The following is a 17584-nucleotide window of genomic DNA, read 5'->3' as shown; positions in this document are numbered from 1 at the left end:
TACCACTAGGACTCAATACACAGTAAAGGAACTTTAATATGGCTATATATATTCTTTATGTTCAGAATTTAAAATAGTATCTGACTGTAGGTTGTTTTTTGTTTGTTTGTTTATCCTGAGACAGGTTTCCTGGCTGTCCTGGAATTTTCTCAGTAGACCAGGCTGGCCTTGAACTCACAGAGATCCCCCCCTGCTTCTGCCTCCTGAGTGATGAGATTAAAGGTGTACACCACCACAGCCCAGCATGACTGTAGTTTTATAAAATCAAACTAATCTTCCTACAAGGTGTGATGGTGTATAGAGTTTCAGCACTTGGGAGGCTGAGACTGGAGGATCACAGCAAGCTCCAGGCTAGCCTGAACTATGTAATGACACCTTGTTTAAAACAAAAACCAAAACTGGACCATAAAAAATGGAACACAATCTAGATGTTAAAATCATCTTACAAGTACATATTTCCAAAATAGAAAAAAGTAAAGACTGAAGAGACTTCTTATCTGTTAAGAGCATTGGCTGCTCTTCCAGAGAACCTGGGTTCAATTCCCAGCAATCACATGGCAGCTCACAACTGTAATTTCAGATCTGTAACTTCAGATCCAGGGGATCAGATGCTGCCACACAAACCTATGTGCAAGCAAAACACCAATACACATAAAATAAAAATAAATAAATATTTTAAAAAGTAGAATGAAGTAAAAGCACACAGATACCATGAATTACCAATGCTTATCCTGAGACAAGTCTGAGGAGGGAGATGTGGTTTTGTGTGTTTCATATCTACATCATACCGCAAACATGGCAGCTACATGAAATAAATGAATAACTACATCAAGCCTACCTGGTCAAGGCAAGCGTGGACCAACTGGATCAGTTCCAAAGAATACTGACTAGAGTCAACTTCCATGGCCCGGATCCCCTGCACAATCTTCACACACAGGTTGAGTGGGTTCTAGAAGAAAAGGATGACTGCATTGCTCCTAGTTATATAAAGATAGCATTATTGAGGTCTGAAGAATGGCTCAGCAGTTAAGAGGACTGGGTGCTCTTCCAAAGAACTCAGGTTCAATCCCCAGAACCCACATGATGGCTCACAACTATGTGCTACTCCTATTCCAGAGGATCCAACACTCTCTTCTACCTTTCTGCAGACACCGGGAACTCAAGTGGTGTACAGACATACATGCAGGCAAAATACTCATATGAATAAAATAACTAAGAATTTTAAAAAGGAAAGCAAAAAGCATTCTACCAAGCAGGTGCCTGGAGATATTTGTGACTATCCAGGGAAGTGGCAACAGTTCTGTATGAGCTGATTCCATCTTTGAGCTGATTCCATCTTAGAACTATTAGGAAGAAGGGGAGATGTGTTGCTGCTATCGGATGGAATGAATCAAATTCTAGCACAGATATCAAAACCAGGACTGTGTAGTGAACAGTATGCTTCCTCAGATTACAATCTCACCCTTCAGCTGAATCTCAAGATAAAGGGAAACAACCAGGTGAAGGAGCACAGGGAGGCAGAGACAAGAGTTCAAGGTCATCCCTGGATAGACAGTGAGGCCTGCGTGCTTTACAGGAGACCTTGTGCCCCACACATAGAAAAAGAAGCATGATTAAGCATGCTTCTTCCTGTAATTCCCTTGCTAACTAAGCTGCCTCCAGTAAAACATTCACAAAGTATCTTAAGATACAGTAGTTAACACAGTGTAACAGAGCTATAATCGCCTGACTGAGGAACTACTACAAACCAGACAGAGGAGCTCAGAAATATAAAATAACTTGTCCAAAATCACAGATAGTAAAAAGCAGGGCACCATGCCATCCAAAGTCTGTGCATTCCATAAGTTGTTTCTCTTCCACTCTACTATTGGGAGAATTAGAGGGCATACCAATTGGGATAAGAAACGGGTCTTGAAATAGACCAGTGAGTCTGCATTACCTTACATTTGCTTTTCTCCATATTTGATATCAGAAAATCTCCATGGGGAGATACACATCATTTCCATGTTATAGTGATGAAACAGGACCACAGAAATGAATTGTCTACATTCTCACACCTGGTTGTAGCAAAGTGGGTAATTAGAATCCTCTTCAGCTACTACAAAGTGAGGTCCATAAAGTAGAGCCAAAAGTGGCATCTGGGAGCTGGTGACAAGCACAGACTTTTGCCCATCCCACCCCTACCTGGTCAAACAGAATCTACATTGTAATAAGATGTCCAGATGATTCCAAATGTGTATTAAAGTTTGAGAAACAGGTTTTTTGTTTGATTTGACATTAGGGTTTAAAGAAGAGAAAAGAAAAAAAGATTTAAAGAGATTTGCTGTCCACAGAAACAAAGGTGATCTTTACTTAGAGAGTGTGCGATGTTTCAAAATACTTTGGTAAATGTTAAACATTATATGTTTTATCTTGAAAATAAGACACAACTGATGTAGCTAAAGTATAAGAAATGGAACAGTTTTCCAAACTGTAGGGTAACACAGGTGACTCTAAGAAACTATTTTAAAATTATAGTCAACAAATTCAAGTTCAGTGTTCCAACTGCTTGCTTATGGTCATCTCAACAGATGAAATCAAGTTGGAGATAAACCTGGGCTATTGCATTTTAATTACAGACTATAACCCAGAATGTAACTACATGTTTTTTTGTTTGTTTGTTTTACTACAGGTGATTTCTGTTCAGGAAATCAGAAACTCAAGGATAAATAAAGTTGATTCACTTCAACATGTATCACACTGCAAAGACATAGGGCAATATCCAACTTACTGTGGCATCAAATGTTCTTTTTAGAGTAAGTAGTTCAAAAATGACACAGCCAACTGCCCAGATATCAGACTTGAAATTGTACTTTACTCCTTGGCAGAGCTCTGGAGACATGTAATATGGAGTACCCACAAGCTAAACAACAAAAACAAGAAATACAGAATTATCTTCTCTTCTCGGGTAACCATATAAACACTTCAATAGCTAAATTGCAGGAATTAGCAATAACAATCACAAAACGTCCATTAGTCAGTTGCAAAAAAGGTTTTCATGATATGATGCCAACTCAAGGAGAAATGGTGATACTGGAAATTCAGCTCCGTGAGTCAGTGGGTAGAGGACCAGTCCAGCAGAGCAGGAGAAACAGTATTCATAGCAACTCCTGAGTCACTTACCAAAGGGCAATTTTTGGTAACCCACTATGGATAGCTTGGAAGACTAAAGCTCAGTGGTTCAAAGCTCACACAGGAGGCTAGCCTTGAACTCACAAAGGTCCGCCTACCTCTGAGCGTGTGCCACCACCGCCCGGCCCTAATGATCTTTATTAATTAGGTAGGATGACTCAGCTGCTAATGGGACTTGGTGCCAAACCTGATGTCTGAGTTTGATCCTCAGGATCCACATGGTAGAAGGAGTGAAGTGACTCCCATGGGTTTTCCTATAAGCTCCAAATGCACCTATGCATGCATGCACATATGCATGTATACTCACACAAAATAAACAAAATGTAACAAAGAACATATTAAGGGGGCTATAGAGATGGCTCTGTGGTTAAGAGTACTTATAACTCTTGAACAAGAGAATCCAGGTATAGTTCCCAGCATCCACATTAGGTGGCTCACAACTTCCTGTAATTCCAATACCCTCTTCTGGTCTTTGTGGGCACCTACACTCATGTGGTATATATAAACTCATGCAGGCACAGACACAGGCACATGCGCACGCGCGCACACACACACACACACACACACATACACACACACACTTACTTTAAAAAACTTCAAAAAAAGTTCAAGATAAAGGCAATACTCACTGTCTCAGCCATGGAATACTCAGAATTAAGTTTCTTTGCTAGGCCATAGTCTCCAAGCTTTATCAGGTTTGCCTTGGTCAGAAAAATATTTAATGTCTTTATATCTCTGAAAAAGAAGGTGTTATGTATTAAATCCCTGTGACAATGATCTAACCTCCCCTCTTCCCTTTCCTGGGATCCGTACAGAAAAAAAGCGAGTGCTACGACCACTTGGGTTTCTGTTTTAACACCTCACACAGCAGTCAGCACCAGTTTACTACTGAAGAAGGGGCTTAAGAAGTAAAGGCAGAGAGCATGATTTCACAGCAACGGAGTGTCTCACAGGTCAGTGAGGCCATCGAAAGAAGAGTCAGATGACCTACCAGTGCTCCAGACAACCATACTCCTATGATGTACACTGCCTTCTCAGCTACTAGCTAGGCTTGAATTAAATACCTTAACAGACAGATGGTACCAAAATTTCAAATAATCTGTTAAGGCACAAGAGACTGCATGCCTCAGAAACAATATCCTAGGCTGTTTCAGTCATCTAAATAAGCTACTGGCCACTTTTCTAAAAATGAACTGATAATATAACACAATCTCTATATGGCTCACACTCTGACTTCTTTTATTGCAAAATGTGAATAAATTGGAACAATATAGTTAAAAAGTGATAACCAAGCAATGTAGGCACTCTGTATCTTCAAAGAAATACAGTCTAACTAAATGGACTAACTACTAAAAGAAACTCTGGTATGTTATAATCAATTGTGAACAAGAATATAATGATGTGGAAATGTTCTTATAAGGGCTTTCTTCTATTCCAAGAATCGAATGGTAACCTTTTCTCCCCAAAGTTTCATCAAGTAAAGACTTGGCCAAATCATATGAAATGAACAGGCTTTTATTTAAATCAAAATAAAATTACAGTAGAAGCAACAGTTACCAACTAATCTATCTCAGAGGAAACATTCACAGTGAATTCCCTTTCCAGCACTTTCTGGCTTCAGAGACAGATCAGTGAACTCAACTCTAGGGTACAACGAAAAGAATGACTAAGAGCTCAGGGACTTAGCAGCTGAGATTCTTCTCAGATCTCAAACCTGTCTACCCTCAGAGAGTGAGGACAACTCCTTTCCCTAATTTACAATGGAGAAACCTTGACAAGAGTATGACAATGGGAGGTCCTTCTGGTAGAGAATGGAAGGTAGTAGAGATTCCAATCCACAAGTTTCTTTCCAGTCTTTACCTATGGAGGATCCCAGCTTTATGGATACAGCTCACTGCTGATACAATCTGAAAAAGGTACCACACCACCATCTGCAGATTCAAAGTCACATTTGGATTAGAATAAAAAAAAAACTCTATTTAAATAAAGACACACACACACACACACACACACACACCAAAATAAGTGCAACCAGAGGTTACAACTCAACATGACTTGACAGCCCTTGCTGGTAGGTTGAGTAGGCAAAGAAAAGTAGTAAAGGTGAAAAGAAAACGCAGGTCATCTAAAATAGTTCCAAGGTCATGACATACAGGATGGTAAAGCAGACTTGTGGAAAGAACCCCAGGAAGAATACAAAGGTACAGAAAACTGGGCATACCAGTATGCAGTAATAGAACCAGGAAAGAAAGCCCATAGTGAATCATGGTGTGGAGGTAAAGCGTTAGGAAGCAGCTATAGACAGCTTCCTTGTTAGAGGTTTCCTTTCTCATGAATATCACTCAGAGCCTGGAAGGAGTCTGAACAAAAGGAGAAAAACACTCTTCATTGTTGAAAGAGTAAATGCAGAACCAGAATGCAAGAATTAGACATAATTCTAGCTTCCTTTCACACAGATGAATTACCTCTTCCTCGAACAACTTGTCCTTCTGACGAAGGATTTTGTCATACAGGTTCCCTCCTGCAATTAACAAGAAACAGGTTGAGGAGCTCAGCGGTGATAAAAGCGTGGATCCTGTGTTAATAGGAGTTTTAACAAGTGACATCAGAAAATGAAGGGTTCTGCTTCCTTTCCAAAGAAAATTATTTCTCCCCTCTTGGTTTTTCATATAGGTACAAAATTCTTCCAATCTCCGAGTCAGAAATATTTGTCTAAAGTCTCCTCTCCAACACAAGAGGCTCAATACGAGAATGGAAACTATCAGCTTTAGAAAACCTTAAGACTACTCATGTGCCTCTAGGGGACAGCTTCAAAGTCAGAGCATTTTCTCCGCTACTCCCCTAGAAGCAATCTGCACTGTCGTCAGCATGACTACTAGGACCTGTGAGTTACACCTCTGAAGCACAGATTTAAAAATACAGTGTTTATCAACAATCCCTGCTTTGCACGGAGAGGGTTCCTAACATGTAGGGTCTACCCCAGATCATTTTAAGTTATTTATTATTTCTTTTAAGTTTTTACTTTTTCCTGTGGATGGAGTGTAAACTTCATCTTATTTCCTACCCACAGCTCCAGTTTATGATTAAAGTTTTATAGTTCTCCTCCCCTGCAATTCAGTAATGGAGAGAAAAAAAAAAAGAAAGAAAGAAAATCATTTTTTCTAGTTCCCCTTAATCACAAAGGAAGTGAATTATGTAAGGTTTGTGCTCTTTCAAAAACTACTTGCACATTTAGGGCTGTTTAGAGCCAGAAACAGTGCAGGTGAATATGCTGGTGCTTCCTCACTGTGCAGCTCAGAAAAGGGCTCTGGGGACTCTGTATAGTAAGATCTATATCAAACACTTGCTACGTACAAGAACTCAATAAATCCCTAGAATCGACAAACTCATTTAAGATGAGGAAACAATGTCGTTATTTTGCTTAAGGTTAAAGAGCAACAGAACTTGGGAAATGAGGTCAGTAGGTATTTTTTTTTAAAAGATCTATCTATTTATTTATTTATTATAGTGGTCTGCCTGCATGTATCCCTACACACCAGATCTCAATACAGTGGTTGTGAGTCACTATGTGGTTGCTGGGAATTGAACACAGGACCTCTGGATGAGGTCCATCTCTCCAGCCCCAGTATTTTGTTTCTAAACAACTAGACAGAGTTGCTATCTATAAGAAAATTCATCAAAGAAATCAGAAACCAGAAAAATAAGGCTACATCATGCTATTGTTCTCATGCATTTATGATCTTTAGACCAATTATCAGTAGGACAGCATTAACTGAAGCTAATGTAAACAAATATCCCATAAGATTTCATTAAACACTACATTGTTTGATACTAGTTTATACTATGTCTAAAATGATGAGCTAATGCCATTCCATGAGGAAAAATCTTGAAAATTTTATACAAAATACAACTGAAAATAATTTAAAGAGTCAGGAGTGGTGGCTCAAAATCTCAGCGCTGGAGAGGCAGAAGCAGGAGCAGACTGCCACCAGTTCTATGCCAGTCTGGGTTAGATATTGAGTTCTCCACCAGCCTGAGATAAAGCAAGACTTACAAAACCAAACAAAAACAACCAAAAACCCAGCAAGAACCTATCTTCCTCCAACAAAACTCAGTAAGAATATTTGAAGATGGCCAGAAATAGACCCACAAGAAAGTGACGATTTAAGGGAACTCCCTCCATACTCCGACATCACCTCAAACCCCCCAGACCTCAACTCTTTCTACTCCAGAATCCACTCACAGCTTATCACTGTCCACCCTTCCTTACCCTCCCCTCCCTCACTGCAGTCGGGTCGCGGGTGGTGTGGCTGTCTCCACCAAACTCAGCCTTACCATTACAATACTCCAGCTCAATCAGCAGGGTGGTATTGTCCATGAAGTGGTTGTAGTAGGCAATGATGTTGTCATGCTGCAGCAGCGCCAGAATGACAATCTCATTCAAGGCATCGCGACGTTCCTTTTCAGAAAGTCGAGTCAGATCAACTTCCTTCCACACCACCAGTGAGTCATCCTACAACACAGTAGCAGGAGCATTGTGTTTTCTTCTTGCCTGGCAGTGCACGGATCCATACCCAACCTGTGAGCCTAGAAAGAAACCTCCTAGAGGGGCAAAGAATGACTCTTTACTTTTTCCTTCTAATAGACTTTAAAGGTTCTGCACAAAATTATTATAATTTGCTGAAGAACTAGGGGAAGTAAAGCAATAATGTATAATTTTCCGGCCTAGAGAGATGGCTCAGTGTTTAAGTGGGTGTATTGCTTTTGCAGAGGACCAGAGTTTGATTACCGGTGTCTACCTTGGGCAGCTCACAAGTGCCTATAACTTTAGCTCTTAGGAGGACTGAGGTGGGGTCCAATGCCCCTGACCTCTGAGAGGACCTGTACTCACTTGCATATATCCATGTATAGACAGCGAACTAAAAATAAAACTAAATCTTTAAAAAAAAAAAAGTTATTCCGAGGGCTAGCAAGATGGCTCAGTGAGTAAGGTGCTTACTGCCAAACCTAATGACGTGAAGTCAAGTCCCAGAGCCTGCATGGTGGAGGAACTGACACCCACGAGTTGTCCTCTGACCCCTCCACACACATAACAATAAATGCACAAAATAAATAAATGTAGAAAAAAATGAAGCCATTACTTCTGTTGCTACCCTTAATCTGCACAGTATCAGTTCCAGATAGAAGTCTTAGACGAGAGCAGAGCTAAGGACTGACTCTACTGAGGGATGTTGCTGGTCCCTAGTCATAAAGGGCTTGTGGTAGTGCTAGAATGCGCGAGAGAGAGAGAGAGAGAGAGAGAGAGAGAGAGAGAGAGAGAGAGAGAGAGAGAACACAGCAGCCTCTATAGCTGACAGCGGGGCTTTGTATAATCAAAATATTAAGCCTGCCTGATTCCATACATTTAAACTTCATAATTTTTATTTATTCTTCCAGGATCAGAACGTCCTATTCTTGTTATTTTTTTTAATCCCCATAGTCTGCAGTTATTTCCATGTAAAATGTCCTAATCTGATTTTGGGATACTTCTAATTCTTTAGATATGGTTCCTATCCTACCAGCATCCTCACCGACATTAGCATTTCTGTAGAGGGGAAGGGCTGCTTCTAATAAGCTTTGGAAATCCAGATCTAAGAAACAGTGGGTGACACAGATAATGCCACACAGTTCTGAGAAGCGTGATAAAAAGGAACTCAAAGTTAGTATGCGAGTCCAACACGCTAACAAAGGAAAGAAACGTGAGACTGGATCTATTGTCTAAGACTTATTCTAAACCTTGAATGAGTAAGCCACTTAAATACACTGGCTTCAATGCTAGAAAACAGCGCGGACACTCATTTTGAGCACGAATAAGAATAGAGACTATTCCTGATAGATGACATTATTCTACCATAGAGTAGCATACGCTGGGGGCTGGAGGTGTGGCTCGGTGGTAGAATGCCTTCCTTAGCATTGGCAGAGCCTGTTTCATCCTCAGCACAAAAAAATGCTGGCTGGGAGCTGATGCTAGAATTGCAGGTGGATGAATCACCTTCTGCAACCTCAGCAAGTTCTCATTAAATGTTTACCCTAAAGCTAGAGCTTTAAGGCTGTAGTGATTAAGCCCAATGCATGGTGAATTTTGGGGAGCAGAACCATCACTACAGGGTTTTAAATCAGTGAATATTCTTAATTAGAGAGTCAGTGATCCCTGGGTCTCTCTAAAGGATGTGAACTTTGCAAGGTGGGAAAGATGGCTTGGCTTTCCCGGGTTCTCAAAGAAAGGGGTCCTTATTCCTCCAATAATTAAGGACTATCTACACCAATAAAGTATTTCCCTTACACAAGCACTGAAGGGTTAGCAAGGAGAAAAAAAAATAAAAAACAAGACATGATGATCTTCCCGGTGATCTAGAAAAATCCTCCAACTGGATGATCATTTATGAACTTAAAAATAAGGACACTACGAGCAGAGTTGATGTCAGTGGGCGTATTCAGGAGTGTACACCAACTCCCCATCCCGACCTTGAACAGCTGTATGAGGGAAAGCAAGCTTGGGCAATAGACTGTTCACAATGTGCAAAGCACCTTCGTTTGGATCTCAAAATAACCTCTAAAAAAGTAAAGATAACTTTCTTTAGGGTAGTTATTGCTAAGTCCAATTACAAACGGGAAAACGAAAATTCAAAGAACTGCTCGGTGACTCGCTCCGTTCGCCCGGTGAAATAAAAGTGACAGTGACAGAGGTGATCAAAGCAACTTCCTAGTGCGGGTGAACCGAAAGCGCGGTGGAGCCCCCTGAGGTAGAAACCCAGCGGATGCCTGAACACAGAGGGCAAGCGAGGCCGGGAAGGGGCGGCCCGGCGGTGGCCGGAGGCGAGGGCCGCTACCTCGGTGCGGCGGTACAGCGTGGCCTCCCCGAAGGCGCCGCGGCCCAGGACGCGGATGGGGATGTAGTGCAGCTCCTCCTGCTCCGCCGCGCCGCCGGCTCGCGGCCCCGGGCCGGCGCTGGGCCCCGGGCCCGAGTCCCCGCCACCCCCGGACTCGCTTCCAAAGTCCGAGTTGATGGAATCGCAGTGTCGCTCGTACTCGCCCAGCACCGACATGGCGGAGGCCCGCGTATCCAAGGCGAGCAGCGCCGACCGCGCACCGCCCCACTCGCCTTAGAAGCCCGCCAGCGGCTTAGGCGGCCCCGCGGCCCAGGGAGCTTCCATGGTGGCTCCTGCCCCCTGACCCGGAAGCGGTTCTCGGAGTTTCCGGCTCGCTGAGCTTTTCCTCCGCCTTCGCGTGCCCACTTGTTGCCCAGGAGTCCCGAGTTCCTTGAGCGACGCCGGGCTTGGCCTCTGTGGGAGTCGAAGGGCTACCCCACGGTGTCTCCGGGCCTACAGACCCCCTTCCCTGCACCCTCCCCGCCCCGGCTCCCCGAGCTGCGTCAGACTTCCGCGGTGGTCCCCTCTCCTCTCAAGAGCTGTGATTGGGGTGGCAGTCACTTGAATTTTTTGAAGAGATACTGTAAAGATACTGTGGCAAACTGAAATACTTCTGAGTTCGCAGTCAGCAGGTCCAGCTCATTCCCCTACGACCACGCTAGGTCCTCTCTTAACAATTCCTCAAATACCTTTTCGAGACAGGGTTTCTCTGTGTAACCCGGGCTGTCCTGGTACTAACTCTGTAGACCAGGCTGGGCTCGAACTCAGAGATCCGTCTGCCTTTGCCTCCCGAGTGCTGGGCTTAAAGGTGTGCGGTACCACCGCCCGGCGTAACTTAAACCTCTTAACTCTGCTTACTGTGTTCTGTTTGCAGATCTTCGACAGTCTGATCTCATGAAAGATTCCTGAAGCACTAGGGCCAGACATCCCCCGTATTGGAGAACAAAGATGGGATGCTCCCTACCCACAAGTCGTCAGGGAACTGCAATGCAGTCAATACAATTTCATTATTATGTTTCCTTAAGCAACTTCATAACTACTATGAGCTTTAATTTTTTTTAAGCCTATAAAGTTGCAGGACTATTACCTACACTACAGAGTTGCCTGAGAAGACACTATGCTAAAAGGTTTTTTTGTTTGTTTGTTTGTTTTTGCCCTTAACCTCGCAGTACCATGAAACAAGGTGTATGTGTTTGTTGGGGACTGGGGGTACCTTGTTTATCACGATACAGATAGTTAAGAGGAGCTTGAGTCAAACCCAGCAATCTGGCCCCAAAACTAGGAAAGGGACAGGATGTGACAAGCTGAGAGGTTACGGAGCTGGAGCCCACTGTGCACGTTGACTAGAAGCAGGAAGTACAGCTTACATAGTTTGGTGTTTCCTGTACAGCGGAAAATTAGAGACTTTAAAACAAAGGACTGTATGTTTAAGACTCTGTGTCCCAAGTGGTGGTTTTTTCTTTTTTGTTTTTTAAATTTATTTCTTGTTTTCGTTTTTCAAGATAGGTTTCTCTGCGTAGCCCTGGCTGTCCTGAACTAGCTCTGTAGACCAGGCTGGCCTCGACCTCACAGAGATCCTGCTGCCTCTGCCTCCCGAGTGCTGGGATTAAAGGTGTGTGCCACCACTACCCAGCCCCCAACTGCTGTTTTTTGTTTGTTTGTTTAAATAACATTGCGTATAGATTCATGTTAGAGGTGGCACTTCCATGGCACATACATGGCGGTCAGAGGACAACTTTGTGGAATCTTTCTTTCACATCTCCATGGTTTTGGCAATTGAAGTTGCCAGAATGGCAGGGTAGGCTCCTTTACCAACAGAGCCGTCTAAAGGCTGTCAATGCCCCAGTCCTGAGGAGACTCATTGATGCTTTCTTCCTGTAGCACGGTGACTGAACATTCTTTTGCTTAAGTGTTCAGCTCAGTATTACTCTGAGCCCCTTAGGGTAGAAGGAAGAACTCTGAAAGCAGGATGGACAACAAAGACTGGCGGGAAGGTGACAGTCAGTTAGGAGGCAATTTTTAGTCTAAGGTGCTAAGGCAGCAAGGATCACTGAGTGAGGAGGTCCAGATTCGGGAAAGCCATCTGAGCGACATTGAGGACTTGGTGATCAGCTGGGATATGCTACTAGATGTAGGCGTTCGGGAAGTGCAGTCTAGGGCTGTAAGCAGACAGAGATGGCACACAGGAGGAAGGTAGAATTGGTAGCTGCATGGGGGTTGAGTTCACATTCCTCTTCATTGGTGTCCCATTTAATGTATGGTATCTTTTCACACTACATCTGGATAGCAGACTACAAGGGACTTCTGTTGTCTGAGTGTACATTACCGCACCAGTCTCTATAATGATAGTCTGCGCATATGATGCTCACACTGAACTAAATCTAAGTCCTTTTCACATCCAGTCCAAACTAATACAGGCCTCCCAAGCCATTAACGCTGTTGTTTTAAGGCTGCTGACATCTCACATTCTGACGTTTACTGACTTACTGCTATCTCCTTTTGTTAGAATGCAAGCTCCAAGAGCTTGGGCCTTGCTTTTCTCTCTGCTATTTATCATCAGTCCCCAGAAACATAGAGGTTGAATGACTAGGGTTGTTATCCTATGGCTAAGCTCTCTCAGTCATCAAAGACCAAGTACCTTCATGTGCCAGGCACTGGAGTATAACAGAATAAATATGGCTCCTACCCTCATGGAGTTCAGTCTTCCATGTAACCTGAGAAAAAGAGGCTGTAACAGTTTTGAGTAAGTGCTTTTAAAAGCCCAAGGTTCCAGAAAGTTATTTAGGAGACGTGAGTCCAAGCTGAGCTTGTTGGGTGTGTGAAGGTTCCTCAGAGGCATATCCAAAGGAAAGTGTTAATAGTAGTTAGAAGGCACTTTGAGAATAGTGCCTCTTATTTATCTGGGTACTGCAGATTTTTAGCTAAACTAATTATGTTTAACAGAACAGAATGTTGGTATATATTTGAGCTAAAATAATGGGGGGATTAGATTACTTAAAATCAGAAGTGTTAACTTTCATTCCAAAAAATTAAGTCTTGCTGAAGCCTAACAATTCATTTTCCTGGTTTCTTTGCAGTGAAAAACTATGTAGCTTTAACTTGACTGCCCAAAACTGTGAATGGCTTTAGTTATAATGCCTACATAGCTTGAGTTTAATGAACAGAATGCCCTTTTGCATCTTGAGAGTGTCTAGAAAGTTCATGCTGAATTTATTATATTTGATTGAACTGAAACTAATTTTAATTTTTTGAGACAATGCTTTCATGTTGTAGCCCAAGCTGGCCTGGAACTATGTAGCACAGGCTAACCTCAAATTCACTGTGTGCTTCCTGCTTCAACCTCCTAAGCTCCAGGACTACAGGTGTCAGTCACATGCCCAGCCTAAAACCAATTATCTGTGAATATTCATAAATGCTCATCAGTTAAAGACCGTCGGTCAAAACAGACCATTTGCATTTTTTGTTTTGTTTTGTTTTTCGAGACATGGTTTCTCTGTCGCTTTGGAGCCTGTCCTGGAACTAGCTCTTGTAGACCAGGCTGGCCTCAAACTCACAGAGATCCGCCTGCCTCTACCTCCCGAGTGTTGGGACTTTTTTTTTTAACAGACCATTTCTTTATTTTCACTAAGACTTTCCCAGAGGACATAACTAAGCTTGCCCTCCCCACCCCCCACAAGGGTTTAGTGCACTCGCTGCTGTAAAGATGATACCAACAGTTTCAAGGACTGGAACCAAACTTAAATGGCAAAGAACACTTTCTCTCTGAATTATCATAAAAATGTTTAAGTAAAAAAAAAAAAGAAAGAAAGAAAAAGAGTAAAGGGGCAATAATGGTGGTTTCCCGAATGAAAAGATCATCCATGTTCCATGTTATACATTCAATCTTGGCTCTAGCGTAACAAAATGGAAACAGGATTACTATCATACAAAATGTTCACTACAGCACGCTGTATGCCCCTGTTCCAAGCCCACTTCCAGCCCTTAATACTTCCAACTCAATTACTTCCCAGCTTGTTGGGCCTGTCGACGAAGGAGCACATAGATCTTCTCTTTGATTCAGTCTTTGTTATAAGACCGTGTATCAGCTCGGTAAAACAAGACAGCTGAGATCTGCCAGATGGTCAATAAAATCAAACAACTGACTCATATCGTTTGTGATGGAGGGGCTGTTGGGTTTCATTCTTTTTAGATGTTCTTCATACATCTTACAAACACCTTCCATGCACTCATTCACAGACTCATAGTTTGCATAAGTCCTGCCTTCTGGCCTCTTGGTAGGCTGTACTAGCAAAATGGTGTGAGACATCTTGCCAAACACTTGGTTGCAGCGACCACTAACACCGCCTGCCACATGAGCTCAGCCGCAACACTGTTGGGATTAAAGTGTTGGGATTAAAGGTGTGCACCACCACCGCCCGGCCTTTTGCTTTTCAAAACAGGTTCCTCTGTGTAATAGTCCTGGCTGTCCTGGAACTCTCTTTGTAGACCGGGCTGGCCTCAAACCCACCTACGCACCACCACCCATCTATAAAAATTTAAATTATGTATGTGGCTCATATACGGGACATCATCAGAGTAATTTATAAAGTATATATTAAATATAATAAATGAGTGATTTTCTTGAAATAAGTTCATTTCTAAGTTTCTGAAAAGACTTTATTTCATGCGTTTGGGTGTTCTGCCTCCATGTGTGTACATGCATACGCAGTGTGTGTGTATCTGGTGTCCATGAAGGTGAGAAGAGGGCATTTCTGGAACTAGAATTACTATGTGGGTGCTAGGAACCAAACCAGGGTCTTCTGCAAGAGTAGAAGTGCTCTTTAGCACTAAGCCATCTCTCATTTATAAGTTTTGCTGGACTCAGTATGTTCTCTAAACATCAGTGTAAAAACACTTTGGTGTGAATGTGTGGGTATATGTACAGAGAGGCCAGAGGTCAACCATATGTGCCATTCCTCAGGACCATCCATTTTGTTTTTGACATATGGCCTCTCATCAGGACCTAAAGCTCAATGACTAGACTACGATGACAGGCCAATGAGCCACCAGGATCCACCTGTCTCCTCCACTACCCAGTACTGGGATCATAATCACAGGCCACCTCTTACAACAGTGCTAGGAATCAAATTCAGGCCATGCCCTTTGCTGAGCTATCTCTTCAGCTTCCACATACTTTGATGGTAAAATATACTTGGTCAGGCGTGGTGGTTCATTATTGCAATCGCAGTACCTAGAAGACTGAGGCAAGGGGACTGCTATGAGTTTTTGGCCAGTCACCTACACAGAGATTCTGTTTAAAAAAAAAAAAAAATCCTCAAATATTGGGAAGCACCATTTAAAATGGACTTACAGTAGACTATGGATTTACTAATTAATTGTATGTATGTGTGGCCAGATCACTTCATGTTGGCTTTTAGAAAAAAGACTCAGGGAGAGATGGAGAGATGGCTCAGTAGTTAAGAGTACTGACTGCTTTGCTAGGGGACTCAGGTTTGATTCCCATGGCAGCTCACACCTGTCTGTAACTCCAGTCCCAGGGGATCTAACCTCCTCCGCTGGCTTTTAGCTTCCCCGGGTACGCACAGACATATATGCAGGCAAAACACCCATACACATAAAGATAAATAAAAATTTAAAAAGGAATATTCATGAAAATGTTAAAAAGTGAAAGGGGAGAAAAATTGCTTTGTTGTCTGAGGTGCAATTTACCCAGATAGGCCAAAAATAAAAAACAAAGCACTGCAGAGTCTAAACTGAGAGGAGTGCTTCCGGAACAGAGGCAAGGGGGACTGGAGAAACAAATTCCAGTTTGTAGGCCTGCCTGTCCCCTCTGACAACACACAAGGAATGATTAGTGACCTAAGAAAAGCATGTATGTAAGGCTTACTAGTTCACCTATAAACTTCATCCACCTGGAGTAAATTAAGGACTATATTTCTTTAATCCATCATGTTCCATTTACTGGACTGTAAAAAGCAGCAATAGAGAGGGATCATTGCTAACCCAGACAAAAAGGCACTAAAAAGTAACAGTAAAGTACACCTCAAATGGTTTCTGCTAGCCTTTATTTGTGAAAGTTTACACAAAAATCTCCAACAGGTGAGTCTGTATAAATCCCACATGCCTCTTTCCATTAACAAACAAAAGAATGGCTCTAATGGGGGTTCATGTCAATGGTATATAACAAGGCTTGTTGATTATTTTGAATATGCTGAAGATGTAGGGAAGCAGATAACATACCTGTTTATAAAGCTGATATGCTTTTGTGCTAGCCTGTTGTCAAAGGCAACTCTTCAATTAACTTTGTAACTGAAAACACAATGTCGTCCAAGTTGGTTGTTTTTGGCATGAATCAAAACAAAGGACTTGAAAGAATTTCAGTTCTACAAAGCTTAAAGTTAGAGCCCTACTTGGAAACAAAAAATATGGACAAAACACTTATTCTATTTTCTCCTACTTTCTTTGACATCTTTAGAACAGAAAACCATAACAGAGTAGCTTTCATCGCTCCTTAAAAGGGGGAAAGGCACAAGTCAGAAATAGGAGTCTCTTGTTAGGCTAATGGCACAGGCTACGGTTTTGCACTTAAAAGTTTACAGATGGATTCTGACCCAAAACTTTGTTTATTCTTTTCCTACTTGAATTGTTCCTCTATCATCTGATACATGAATGTTACAGATTCCTGAACATCTGTTGTTGTTATGGTGAGGACTCAACTCCTAAATTCTTAGGAGCAAGACTTGTCATTTTACAACAGCAGATGGCAGTATTGTACCAGAGACTGCTTCATGCCACGCGAGACACGCCACAAAGAAGGCTTTGGAGTTTACAGTAACTGGAACCTTAACAGAACAGCCTGGGACTTTAACAGTATAAATCATTCCCTTTCACCCTCATACTGCATCCAGGTCAACCTAACAGTGTTCTCTGATAATTTCCATAGTCCACTTTCTTACTGCAAGCAACATGAACCAAGTCCTGTAATTCTCAGCAGGGCAATTAAGACAAGCAGGGTAGAGTGGTTACAGAGAGAACTCCTCCCTGCTGTCCTGGGAGAAGTGGAAACGGTCTCAGATGACAGATGAGTGTTGTCCTGTTCACAAACATCTGGAGCTGCTTTCCCTTAGTGTGTCAGGCAGCCACCTGACCACCGAGGCACACTCCCAGCCCCTCTCTAAGTACAGAGTACATTAGACTTGGCCCTGAGGTGCTTAATACTACCAATAGTGAACCTGGCTTTGCTTTTACAAGTATTTTCAAGTATTTACCTCTCTGTGACTCTCCTGAAATGTCTATTTAAACCCTGTATGTCCAATTCTCTGGAGATTAGGAAGAAATTAAGGACATATAAGGACAGGAATTAGGAGTCAGTGACTGGCCATGCATGAAGGGCTGGTAAAATGTAGTTATTTTCCCTGGTGGAAGTTATGTAAAAAATTCAAGCAACCACACATCTGACAGAAGACCTACACAGAACTCACCAGTGATGTGAACAAATGATCCAG

General features: G+C 42.4%; 1 protein-coding gene and 1 pseudogene across 1 annotated transcript in view; both read right to left on the bottom strand.

Annotated features, from left to right (window-relative positions):
- Nek9 (NIMA related kinase 9) overlaps positions 1–10385 on the bottom strand; it is a 38946-nt gene extending 28561 nt beyond the window's left edge. The window contains exons 1-7 of the mRNA XM_085697375.2: positions 10041–10385; positions 7507–7684; positions 5637–5692; positions 5032–5102; positions 3801–3906; positions 2771–2902; positions 839–949 (exon numbers count right to left, since the gene is read on the bottom strand). Of these exons, the coding sequence (XP_085553501.2) occupies positions 839–949; positions 2771–2902; positions 3801–3906; positions 5032–5102; positions 5637–5692; positions 7507–7684; positions 10041–10256 (870 nt within the window). The 5' untranslated portion in view covers positions 10257–10385. The remainder of the gene's footprint in view (positions 1–838; positions 950–2770; positions 2903–3800; positions 3907–5031; positions 5103–5636; positions 5693–7506; positions 7685–10040) is intronic.
- Positions 10386–13775: 3390 nt separating this feature from the next.
- Positions 13776–15992, bottom strand: LOC146892337 (enhancer of rudimentary homolog pseudogene; annotated as a pseudogene).
- Between the last annotated feature and the right edge of the window lie 1592 nt (positions 15993–17584).

This window comes from Myodes glareolus, chromosome 11 (assembly GCF_982192425.1).
Source record: "Myodes glareolus chromosome 11, mMyoGla1.1, whole genome shotgun sequence".
NCBI lineage: Eukaryota > Metazoa > Chordata > Mammalia > Rodentia > Cricetidae > Myodes > Myodes glareolus.
Note: the sequence above shows the minus strand (reverse complement) of the source record. Positions and strands in the feature narration are given on the sequence as shown.